The 11,501-nt window shown below is 38.2% G+C and overlaps 1 protein-coding gene across 1 annotated transcript; it reads left to right on the top strand.

The window, feature by feature from the left end:
- The first annotated feature begins 44 nt into the window (after window positions 1-44).
- Window positions 45-9,760, top strand: LOC113132751 (CD81 antigen-like). The gene is made up of 8 exons (XM_026311084.1): window positions 45-199; window positions 1,716-1,830; window positions 6,239-6,336; window positions 6,431-6,505; window positions 6,634-6,747; window positions 6,896-6,994; window positions 7,913-7,996; window positions 8,154-9,760. The coding sequence occupies exons 1-8, from the start codon at window positions 134-136 to the stop codon at window positions 8,217-8,219; spliced, it is 717 nt and encodes a 238-aa protein (XP_026166869.1). The 5' UTR covers window positions 45-133; the 3' UTR covers window positions 8,220-9,760.
- Window positions 9,761-11,501: the final 1,741 nt, after the last annotated feature.

Raw genomic sequence — 11,501 nt, 5'->3', positions numbered from 1 at the left:
CTTCACTTGGTGGGCAGTTCTCAGTCTCGGTTTTCACTCTTGATTATAAAGGAGGAGTTTCCAGCTCAGAGAGCACTTATCCCGGGCAGCAGACTGCTTCCACTAAAAGACCAAGCTGATAGAAACAAGCAACATGGCTGTGACGGGCTGCACGAAATGCATTAAATATATGTTATTCTTCTTTAATTTTATTTTCTGGGTGAGTTGAAAACTTTTTTTTTTTAAAGTAGCTTTTCATTTTGCACGTTTTAATGTGTGGGTAAACATCTGGGTCTCAGGGCTAAAAAGTCATAAAAGATCAATGCTGAAGACACACAGATTTAATAATTATACTGCTCTGGCATCAGTAGAGGAGGCACGTCAAACAAAACGGTGCAAGGTGAATGAGAAAAAGAGGAAAGAGGGAGCACTCCTGGCTTTTTAAAAAATCTTTAGTACGTTTCACATCAACTCTCCAGATCCATCATTTCACTGAACTAACTTATATTAATTACACTTTATAGAGGAGGTAATGAATTTTGAAGCTGTTTGGAGGGAAAATTGAACAAAATATGTCTCAGTTTAGTGGATGATGTCTTGCAGTTTTTAGGCTCTCCCACAAGCAAAAACACATAACAAATTGAACAGAACTAATAGAGTTTCTGGGCCAGAGGGAGATGCCTCTCACGTTTTCCTTTGTTCCTACCTGGTCACCAGAGTGTTGAACCTTTAAAGAGAGTAGGAAACAGCTCATCCAGTTGTGCAATTTTGCTGTTCTTTTATGGTAAATGTACCCTGCCAACTGAACTCTCCTCAAGTATTTAATTAAGCAGCCTATCACAGCTGTCTCCCTTTTACACTTCATTACTCCGCATCAGACCTCCTATGGCTGGGATATCCACTCTGTGTGATTCTCACAGTCAGAACCGATCACTGCTTTGTGTATTTCCATTTTTGTTTGTCTATATAAAACGGTTTTCTTTTGTCGGGAAAGTGGAGAGTCACCATATCCTGGACACACCACACCTGATGGACTGTTTCCTCTGTTGGTTTTTCTGTTGTGCCTGTGATTGTGATAACTCTGAGCTGTCTCTTCCTCATTTTGCTATTTTTCATTTCAAGAACAATAGACTGCAGATATCTCTATATAAACATTGGCCAAGAAAAAAAAAGGGCAAAAGCATGTGAATGGCAAACCACAATGGGTGTAATCCTGTAATTGTTGCAGAATGTGCCAGCCGCTTTTATATCTCTTTTATCTATATATATATCTTTTATCAGAATAGTTATATATTTCTTAGATAGAGAATAAAGAAGAGATCGAATTAGAGGTCGAATTGGCTTTAAACAATGTTGTAAAGACACGATCTGTGCCATAGGTCTCTGAAGTGTCAGGATCTCCTTTGGTCACTTCTCTTTAAAAGACAGACTGCCTTAAAAGACTGTCCCATGGCAGAGCTGGACACAGAGAAAGAAACATTAGCTGAAAGGTTTGGACATTGATTTGATCTGAGTACAGCTGGGCTCCAAGATGTCACAGCACTTCTTTGTTGCCGTCATACAGAAACACCTCGATGGGTCTTTTAAAAAGTCTTAATAATTGATAACTATAGTTTGTTTTATTATTTATTCATTCCTGAATATCAGACATTTTACATGGTTCTGATCCTCCTCAAGGTTTCCTCAAAAGCAAAACATGAAAGAGAGTGATTAAAATCTTGTTCTCTTTGGGACAGCTGGCCGGAGGTGTGATCTTAGGTGTGGCCCTGTGGCTCCGCCATGACAGTCAAACCAGCAGCCTCCTCGTACTTCAGTTTGAAGGCCAACAGGCGCCAGGAACTTTCTATATCAGTGAGTATCAATCATCAACAGCAGAGCTTCCCAGACACACTCTAATGTATTGTTCATCGTGTTCAAGCAGCGTAAAAATTATATGTTTACAATTTTAGAAATGTTGTTTCATTGTGGTTCAGTGGCATCATCATCATTTACTTTTAAAGTTTAGATTTGGACTTAAAGCGAGAGAGAAAGTTTTCCTCACTGCGTCACTGGATTTAGTTTTCATGGTTGGGAAAGCTGTTATTTCACGCTTGAATGCTAAACATCCACAAAATAAGAGAAACCTCTTACAATGTAATGGAATCAGCTCCAACAATAGAACAAACACCAAGTACCATCAAAGTTAATCTCCACCTCAATGTCAAATTATATTAATATTATAATAACTAATATTATAGTTTGGTTGTGTTGCAAATATGGTCGTGTTATTTTGACCACTTCCTGTAAGTTGCCCAGTCATGATCTTGTTTCCCCCCTTCCCCTTTCCTAATGAGCACACCTCTTTTTACCCCTCTTCTGTTACTCCTTGATGTTTTTGTCCTCATACCTTGTTCTCCTCATGACAGGAGGACTTTGCTGTTGACAAAGTGATGACACTTAGGTAATTCACAGAGACACTTCAGATTCAGCTGGGCCTGTGTGAGTAGTGTCCTGAGATAAAAATAGCAGTGTGATCTCTAAAAAAACATCCAGGAAACAGGCCCCGCGTAAATCCACAGCATGACTTAAGCATGACACAGCTGGTGTCCAGATGTCAGTGGTTTTACCCAGACGTCAAACTGATCACTGCATAGGTGATGATTTTAAAAGTCAGGCAAATGTATGTTTATAACTTTGATAAGTTGAAAGAGAGACCAGATGTTTCAGACAGATGTTGAGACATATGTGGGCTCTGAGAAAACTAACCGTCTGTGAGTTTAATGTGCAATGAAATCCATCATGTGCCTTCTGCTATTCAGGTTTTAAAGGATTTGATCTTCTGGAATTTTCTGGGAGTATTGTATTGCAATGTAACAGTCTTACATGCATTACTGAGCCAAACAGTTAGAAGTATGTCATAAATCGTCATTGCGTCTCCTTAACTGCCCTCAGTAATCCGCATTGGCCCCAAAACCTACAATACATGATATGATATAAACATGTCAAAGGTCCGTCGAACTCAGTTTGTTGTGGTGGTGAACTCTTATGAGCCCATTCATTTGCATTTTGGCTCCTGCTGCTCTCCCATACTTACCCCTCAGTAAATATACAGAGCAAAGGCAAGCCGGTGCTTTTTATAGAGGAATGGCACAGTTGTGATTTTAGAGACAGGGCAGTAATAGAGGCCCACCCAAGCAAGATCAAGGGAAATGTTTTTTTTTTTTCTCCTCCCTTGAACATACGCCCTTGCATAATTTAAATAACCTTGTACATCTGCACATTACCCATCAAAATTAGAGTTTGGGGTGGATGTTTTTAGCATGGTGGCACACCAAAGTGGTACTTATGTAAGGCTGAAAATACACTGTCCAGTCTTGCTGTAGCCTCACATACTGTAGGAGATACTGTAAGTGTTGTGTTGCACCCTTGAATACTTAAATATTTCTGTGTATTATGTTTTATAACTATATAAAAAAAAACATATATAAAGGTTTGCAGTGTGGGGAAAGCAGGATGTGAAAGAAGGCAAAATTACTGATGATATGAAACTGCGTGTGAACATGGTACAAAACAGGAAAGGTGTAATTGGAAAATTCTACTGAGACCTGATCTGTTAATACTTGGAAGGCTTTGTCTAAACAGGAAATTTTGCCTCATGAAAATTTTAATAAACAAAGAAAGTCTTAATGGGGCCACTGGTGGCGTAGCGGTAGTGTGCCTGTCCATATACTCAGGAGACGCCGGCTCGACTCCTGAGCCGGCTGTCTGTATACCTATATATGTATACCTGCATGTCTTCCCCTCCCCTCTACCCTAGTTTCCTGTCTCTATACTGTCCTGTCAAATTAAGGCAAAAAAACTGCCCAAAAAATAATCTTTAAAAAAAGCAAAGTCTTATTTATTAAGCCTATGTTACCTAATGATATTCTTATACTGAGGCTCTGGCAGCCCTGATTTTCTCCTGGTGATTTATGAGGGAGTGCTGCTTTACTCTGTTGCTCTTAATCTGGACAATGATCTGTTTTCAGTTTCTGTATGTGCAACTGATTTATATTCTTTCACTTTGTCAACTACTTTAACTGACTTTTAACAGAGGAGTCACTCTCTTGATGAGAAAGAAATTAAAAACTCAATAGCAATCTCATATCTGTGAATACAGTGTAATCAGGAGAGAATTAATGCAGCTTAGTATGAGGACTGCAAACAGGGTTAAAATGTTGGTCTGGTTCTGTCCAGAGGTAACAAAATGTCCTCACTAACACCTCTGGATGAAACAAAGGCAACAGCTAATCCAGCCCTATTAAAGAGCAACTAAATCTGCCTACTTACACCTCTTGATTTCCCAAATTGCTTTTTTTTTACACTTTGATTGAAAAGGTGAGATAATGTGTTGATTACACACATTGTGTCCCTCTATTATTCTTTTTTAATCATTTATTTTTGGCTCCATTTTTATATTTTACACATAGACAATGGAATTCTTATCTAACTTTCAGCATGAAAGAGAATAAACAATTTTCCACCAAAATGGCAAACTACTGCTTTAAACTGATCTCAGTGTTTTACAAAGTGACACATCAGGTACGACAATGTATGTGATGACACAAGGAAAGATTTTTATGCCTAAATGCTGCCTTTCAGTTTATAACGATCATCTCGCATTTTTCCACTGACACAGTGTATGACTGGGCTCCTCTGAGTCTCTTGGTGTGAAACAGTGTGGACATGTATTGCCTGTTTTCTTTTTCCTTTCTTTTTTAAATGGTGGATAGGTGGAAAAAGCAGAGGTCTGGGGCCTTTAGTTTGTGTTCACCTCTAGAGATTACACTGAGAGACAGGCAATAAATGAACTCCCCTGGTGGTATAAAATTGCCTGTCTTCCTTAAAGTCTCACTAGCCTTCAAACCTCAAAGGGTGTTGTCATAGTAATGCAAGGCAGTGGAAATAATGCCTGCTTTGCCGCATTGCCAGGTTACTGGCCCCGGTAGCCGTTTCCCACTTCAACAAAAACATCAAGTCCTGAAAGAGAAAGGGAGAGTCGATGGGGGAAAATGGAGGATGTTGAGCGGAGACAGAGAAAAAGAAAAACAGAGCAGAGATGTGAGATCGAGCAAGGGTTGTGTGTGAGATGTTAGAGGCCTGAACACACAACAGTCAGAGTCTCTCATTGTCTGTCCATTTTAGACCGCTCTCTCAGGCTATGTTGCCAGCTGCGGGTTTAGTGTGTGCGTAAGAAAAGAAAACCCAGACTGCTCCCAGATCATCTTTCTAAAAACAGTGGGGAAGGAAGTATTCACACCCTTTTGATGAGTAAAAGTACCAAAATGAAGATTTAATGATTACATTCTGTTGGAGCCACCCATCCTGTAAATGCTGCCACACAAATTTGTATTTGGCCTTCAGAAATATGGACTACACATTACTTTTACTATCAAACTAAGCACTTTTACTGACGTATTAATCTTAAGTGTGGTTTACAGATACCTGTACTGAGTCATTTCACTTGTTGTGCTAATTTATACTTCTACTTTAATGCAATTCAGAGTAGTATATTGTATTGTCTTGTATTGTATTTTTTACTTTTTTGTACTTTAAACTGTGTAAGATTTTGAATTCTTCTACTGAGTACTTTTTCCTTTAAGGTGCATGAAACACAAGCCATGCATCTGTTGTAACTGGAGGTTTATTTCTATTCATTGACTTTTTCCTGTGACAGGACTGCCTGCTTCGATGCCTGTTGCACACATCTGTTTGCCATTAACTGCCATTAACTGTATTTTTGTGATGCCCATGGACTATTGCCAAAATCTGATTTGTAAGATAAATACAGTGCTTGAGATGTTAGCAATAGACTCTTGATACTCGTGCAGTCACACAAATATTTGTGTGTATATGTGAGCGGGTGTCTGTGTATTCACATAGTTCCCCCTGTTTCCTGGGGAAGGATAATGCTGGGGGTCAGGAGTCAGTGCAGAGTGGGTTTGTGGGGGGTTGGGGGTGTCTGAAAGGCATTTCCTGGCCTGGCAGCTCCACATTTCTCTCACAAGCTGGGGAGCTGTTTGTCTCCAGGATGTCAAAAATGTCATGTCATCCTACAGGGAAGGCAAGAGAAACAGCCAGGAAGTCCATTACCAAACAATGTGTGGATCAATGAGTAGCGGCAGCACACTGCTCTGACACTGCTGCCCCCTAGTGGCTCTAAGGACACAATGCCTCACACATGATGAACCTCAACTCTTTAAGCTCATGTTTGATTGCCATTGCTTGTCTGTGTTTGCAGGTGTTTACATACTGATAGCTGTTGGGGCTGTGATGATGCTTGTGGGCTTCCTGGGATGTTACGGTGCCATTCAGGAATCTCAGTGCTTGCTAGGCACAGTAAGTGTCTCTTTTTTGACTTTGCAGCTCCCAAATATGAGATGTTCAAATTGCAGAGGAGACTCAATCACATTTTCTCTTTTTTTTTTTTTAGTTCTTCTTCTTTTTGGTGATTCTCTTTGCCTGTGAAGTGGCTGCAGCAATCTGGGGATTCATGAACAGGGACACAGTAAGCCTATATGTTACTGCAGCACTGAATGTTTGATGTTTGTATCGATTTTCCTCTCTTCTGTGTGAACTGGTTTTGTTTGTTGCTGTGTCTCTAAAACAACTAAACTGACTTTCTGTTGTTCACAGATCTCCAAAGAACTGATCAACTTCTATGACTCTGCATACATCAAGGCTGTAGATATCTCACCGACACCCAGCAAAGATGCTGCCATCAAAGTGCTGGATGTTTTCCACAGAACGGTATGTCAAAATGAAAACGCTTTACTGGATGTGATGTTGGTATGAGCCCCAAACAAGTTGTTTTGTTCCATATCTATAAGAGACAGATATCCGTGTAGGTCATGACTCAGATGAGTGAGTGACTTGTTTCTGTCCTTGTTTCCTTCAGCTCAACTGCTGCGGTAAAGGAGATGACAATTTGCTCTTCAAACAAATCGCCGGCACCTTGTGTCCTATAAGTTCTTCAGAAAATGGAATTAAATACCAGGTATAGACTCGTTTTAATAAAATTCTGGTTGGACTGATTTATTGCAATATTTACTGTAACATAGTACAAGTACTGTTAATAAAATACAGTTGTGAAACTGATTGTCCAGCGCTGTTAAGAAAGGGGTGATGTCTAATATTAGATTATGTTGTTTTAGTGTAGGCAGTATTAAATATTATATATTATATATTAAATAACTTTGTAGTCTGTGGTAGATATAATTTTATCATCTCTGTGTGTATTAAAGCATTGTGGCTGATGCTTTAAATCACTAAGCAGGACTGCTTTATGGCAATATTGGATTTAAATCGAGTCAGTTCAGATTTTATTTATGTAACTCAGTATCACAAATTGCAAATTTGCCTCAAGGGAGTTTATCATCTCTACAACAAACTCTATTCTCAAAACCCTCAACTGACGATGAAAGGAAGAGCCTTTTCCTCATCCCTCTGCCAGGATGGGGAGCCATAAGACAAACTTCACCTTACTCAGTACCAGTGGGTTGTTATGTTGTATATAGTTGGTTTAAATATGCAAACTAAAGTATGAACATTGTGAGTCAATTTTAGACGCAACAACCTCAACCTTGAATATTGGACAAGTAACCAAACAGTAATATAAAATATAATACTAACACTGGTTTGGGTGTTGTTTCTACCCATGGAGCATTGGGTAAATTTGCCCAGTAGTTGTGTTATTGCCACCTTGATCCACATTACTAATCTTGTACCACCTCTAGTATTTACATTTCAGATACAACATGAACCTAAACATTGAGAAATATGTTTGCAGAACCAGCTGATATTCAGCTCTGTGTTACATGCAATCCATGGAAGAACGAGCCACATTTGTCATTTTGGCTTTCATGCATTGTGTTGGCATGGTCATCGTCTTTACTCTGCCTCTGACTTTTCACAGAGCTGTCACGATAAACTGATTGAGCTGTTCTCGGAGAAGCTCTACCTGATTGGTCTGGCTGCCTTGGTGGTTGCTGTCATCATGGTGAGTGTCAGGCTAAAAACGCAGATGTGTATTTCTCACAGCTGTAGGTGTGTGAAGGCAACTGATCCCTGAAAACAGCTGTTTTAATCAGCTATGATAAGGATGCAGGTGCTAGAATAGAGCCAGAATAAAGCTGTTCTGTGTTTTTCCTTCTCAGATCTTTGAGATGATCTTCACCATGGTGCTCTGTTGTGGGATCCGTAACAATCCTGGAGTTTATTAGCTGTCCGGCCAACAGTTAGTCCACATAAACCAGTAATGGAATTATTTTATTATACATTTCTATGCATCTGCTTGTTTTCTTTTTGATTATAACGCTACAAGATGTGCTTCTCTACTTTTATTTTAGATTATAAGATAGTTTCAATTATTGCTAAAATTGCCATCATCACTCATCTTATATAATAATTTACCTTACATTTGTCAGATGTTTTTTATTTATCATACAACATGTTATATCAGTCTTTTATATATATAATAAGTTGTGAAATATTTTTTCTCATTGAATTTAATACTGTTTTTATGGATGTATAAATTGTATATACATACTAGTCATATGTTGTTATTATAGGAGGATTCCTGTATTCCCTGCTTGTTTGTTATGCATCTGTCTGCAGTGTTACATTGTTAGAATATAATTTAAGCAGCAGGGTTTCAGAGTTTCAAGGTATTAGTCTGTCTTCCTCTAATAATTATCTCTAGACCATGGTTTAGCCAGTGTGACTTTTAGTCAATTTTTTTGTTTCTTCTGTTAACTCTATTAACATGTGACACCCCAAACCTTGAATAATGACAAAAACAGTAAAGATTTCTTATTTTATCATTTTTTATAATGCTAATAAATTATCTCCTTTCTCTTGTACCAGTAATTAACTTGTTGTTTCATTGAGATAAAGAAGTTTCTTCTCATACATTTCATGTTTATAAGTTATACGTTTATAAGTAGGGGCCCTGTTATTACATTAAAGCACTGATAAATATTTACTCGTGTGTTTTACAATTTACAATGTAAACATGGTTTTGTGCAGTGCAAACAAACCTTATTTACATTTGTGAACATGTGTAAATATTTATTACACTATTTTAACTGCGTACCTTACCCTCAGGTTGGGAACCACTCTACATCACAGATGGCCCCAGGAGTTTAATACACAAATCTTGACACAGGCATGTTGATTCCTGACACACAAAAGAGCAGGCACAGCAAGAGTGTCACTATCATTTTCTCATGCAATCACTTTCTCTGGCACACCCCCACACACGCACACACACATACACACACACCTACATACACTACCTGTTTGGTGGTTTGAACAACTTGAAACGTTGCAGTCTCATACATAGAGTCCAGTCTAATCATATTATTGGAAATCCTCAAAGTTTTTTTTTTGTTTCTTTCAGAAATGCTCTTCACTGATTGTTTGATAAGGAGTTCAGTGTTTGCATTTGACACACCAGGGCTCTTCACCTGTTTCAATGCATGCTAGAAGCCTCAAGTATTTCCTGTGTGCCACCACCAGGGGGCAGTGTGATATTAACACTCCTGTTGCTCAATCAGCATTTTACCTGCTGCAGAGAAGCACATTCAAAAGTCAACTAACTTGAATTTCTGGCACCTTGACAGCAGACACACCCAGTGGGCATGTTTGTTCTGCCAACAGGTTTACTTTGTCATCAGAGGACACATCATTTAGGTAACTTTCTCTGGTGTCTTTGTAGGCAAGTTATGCTGAAGCTTCAGCTATTAAAGATGTTTAAATATTATATGCACCTGTTTCATTTTTCTTGGGTTCCTGGAAATGTCATATTTGTTAAAGTGACACTAGGAGAAATCAGCTTTGTAAATTTGTGCTGGCAAAAGCAGGCCCTTTATCATGCATGTGGAGGTTTAAAAGTACTACACAAAGAGATGACTGCATTAAAAAAAAGAACAAAAATGAATTTTATTTTGTTTTATTTATGTTCCAACATATTTTTATATGTCTGGTCTGCTTTTGGTCAATTTTCCATGTTTTGCCTTTTATTTTCATCTACAGGAAATCTGCAGTTTACAATGTATACAGTCATATTTAGACAATAGTGTGTTGCGCTAAACATTTTGGCAACAGTCTGCCACTATGCCGAAAGCCAGGTCTATAAAAAAATATTTTTTCCTGTTTGGCATGCGGCCTGCACTGAGCCCCAACCTCAGACCTATTCATTCACCTTTTTGATCAACTAGAACACCCAGGCCTTATCAGCTTACATCTGTCCAACCCCACTGATGCTGTTGTGACTGAGAATCCCTGCAAACAAAGTGTTGGAAAATCTTCCCAGTTAACCAAAGACTGTTTTAGCAGCATATTAATACCCATCAAATGTTCAGCAGTCACATATGCATGTAATCAACAATCATCAGCCACATATGGGTTGTAAATCTTGGAATCATGTTTGATTCAGCCTTGAGGTTCACAAACAAATAAATCAGGCTGTGAAATTAAAAATCAGGATTCAACTCCAAGGCCACATGTTCATAACCACCTGCCTAATTACTGTGTGCAAACACTTTGTATTTTGACATCACTCAGTTTTTTAAATTAAGAATGCAGCAGGAAGGTCTGTACCCTTATTTTCTGCTTGGGGTCCTAGATAATCTCATTAACAATTTTAAAAATATACATTTTATCAGCTTCATACTTTAGGACTAATTTAATAAGAATCTATACAATATACAATATACAATTAATTGTATGTTTAATAGCTGTGATTGGTGAGTTTTATGATGCACTATCACTCCTAAATCCCAAATTAGTCTCTCTGAGAGCTAACAGTGAGTTAGACTCCTTTAACTGATTCTCAACATAACTAATTGGCTGTAGGGTAACGTATCAGCAAGTCTAAGGAATATATGTATATATTTGCTCAAATATAAACTGTAAGACATGTCATACACATAATGTCCTTATGTGGTATAGTAACAATACTTAAAGGTTCTGTATTATGTCAATTAAAAAAAATATTTTACCATAGACATACCGCAGTAGAGTCTGTAGGACCCTGAAAAATAAAAATGTGCAATGTGTTGACAAAGGAAGAAAACAAGGGACTGTGTTTCTCCAAATGTTGACCTTCCTACACTAATTAACTATAGAATTAAGTCTATAGCCCTGTAGTTTCTCACATTACAGAACTCCTGTCCTCACAACACACTGTCAGACACCTGAGATCCCCTGATCAAGTTCTCGTGACTGCACTGGTGGAAAAAGTACTCACATCATGAGGCTGAAGTACTAATACTACAACATAAAAGTACTCCAGTACTCCGTAAGTTATTACTGTATTCTGCAGTATTGACAGTCAAGTATCAAAAGCAAAAAGTACTGTTCTGCCTATTTCTGAAATGAATCATCCAAATATTGTTTTGATTGATCAATTGACTGTTTGGTCTGTAACATGTCAGAAATTACGAAAAATGTCAATAACAATTTCCTGAAGCCGAAAGCTGGTTGAGATGGTGGAGATAAAC

Source organism: Mastacembelus armatus, chromosome 6 (genome assembly GCF_900324485.2).
Source record: "Mastacembelus armatus chromosome 6, fMasArm1.2, whole genome shotgun sequence".
Lineage (NCBI taxonomy): Eukaryota > Metazoa > Chordata > Actinopteri > Synbranchiformes > Mastacembelidae > Mastacembelus > Mastacembelus armatus.
The sequence above is the reverse complement of the archived record's forward strand: the minus strand, read 5'-3'. Positions and strand labels throughout refer to the sequence as shown.

What these genes read in the sequence shown, in the direction of transcription:
- LOC113132751 (XM_026311084.1), top strand. Translation starts at nt 134, where the DNA reads ATGGCTGTGACGGGCTGCACGAAATGCATTAAATATATGTTATTCTTC. An exon ending in GATTCATGAACAGGGACACA is followed by an intron (nt 6,506 to 6,633) that starts GTAAGCCTATAT and finishes TGTTGTTCACAG; the next exon opens with ATCTCCAAAGAACTGATCAA. An exon ending in AAAATGGAATTAAATACCAG is followed by an intron (nt 6,995 to 7,912) that starts GTATAGACTCGT and finishes GACTTTTCACAG; the next exon opens with AGCTGTCACGATAAACTGAT.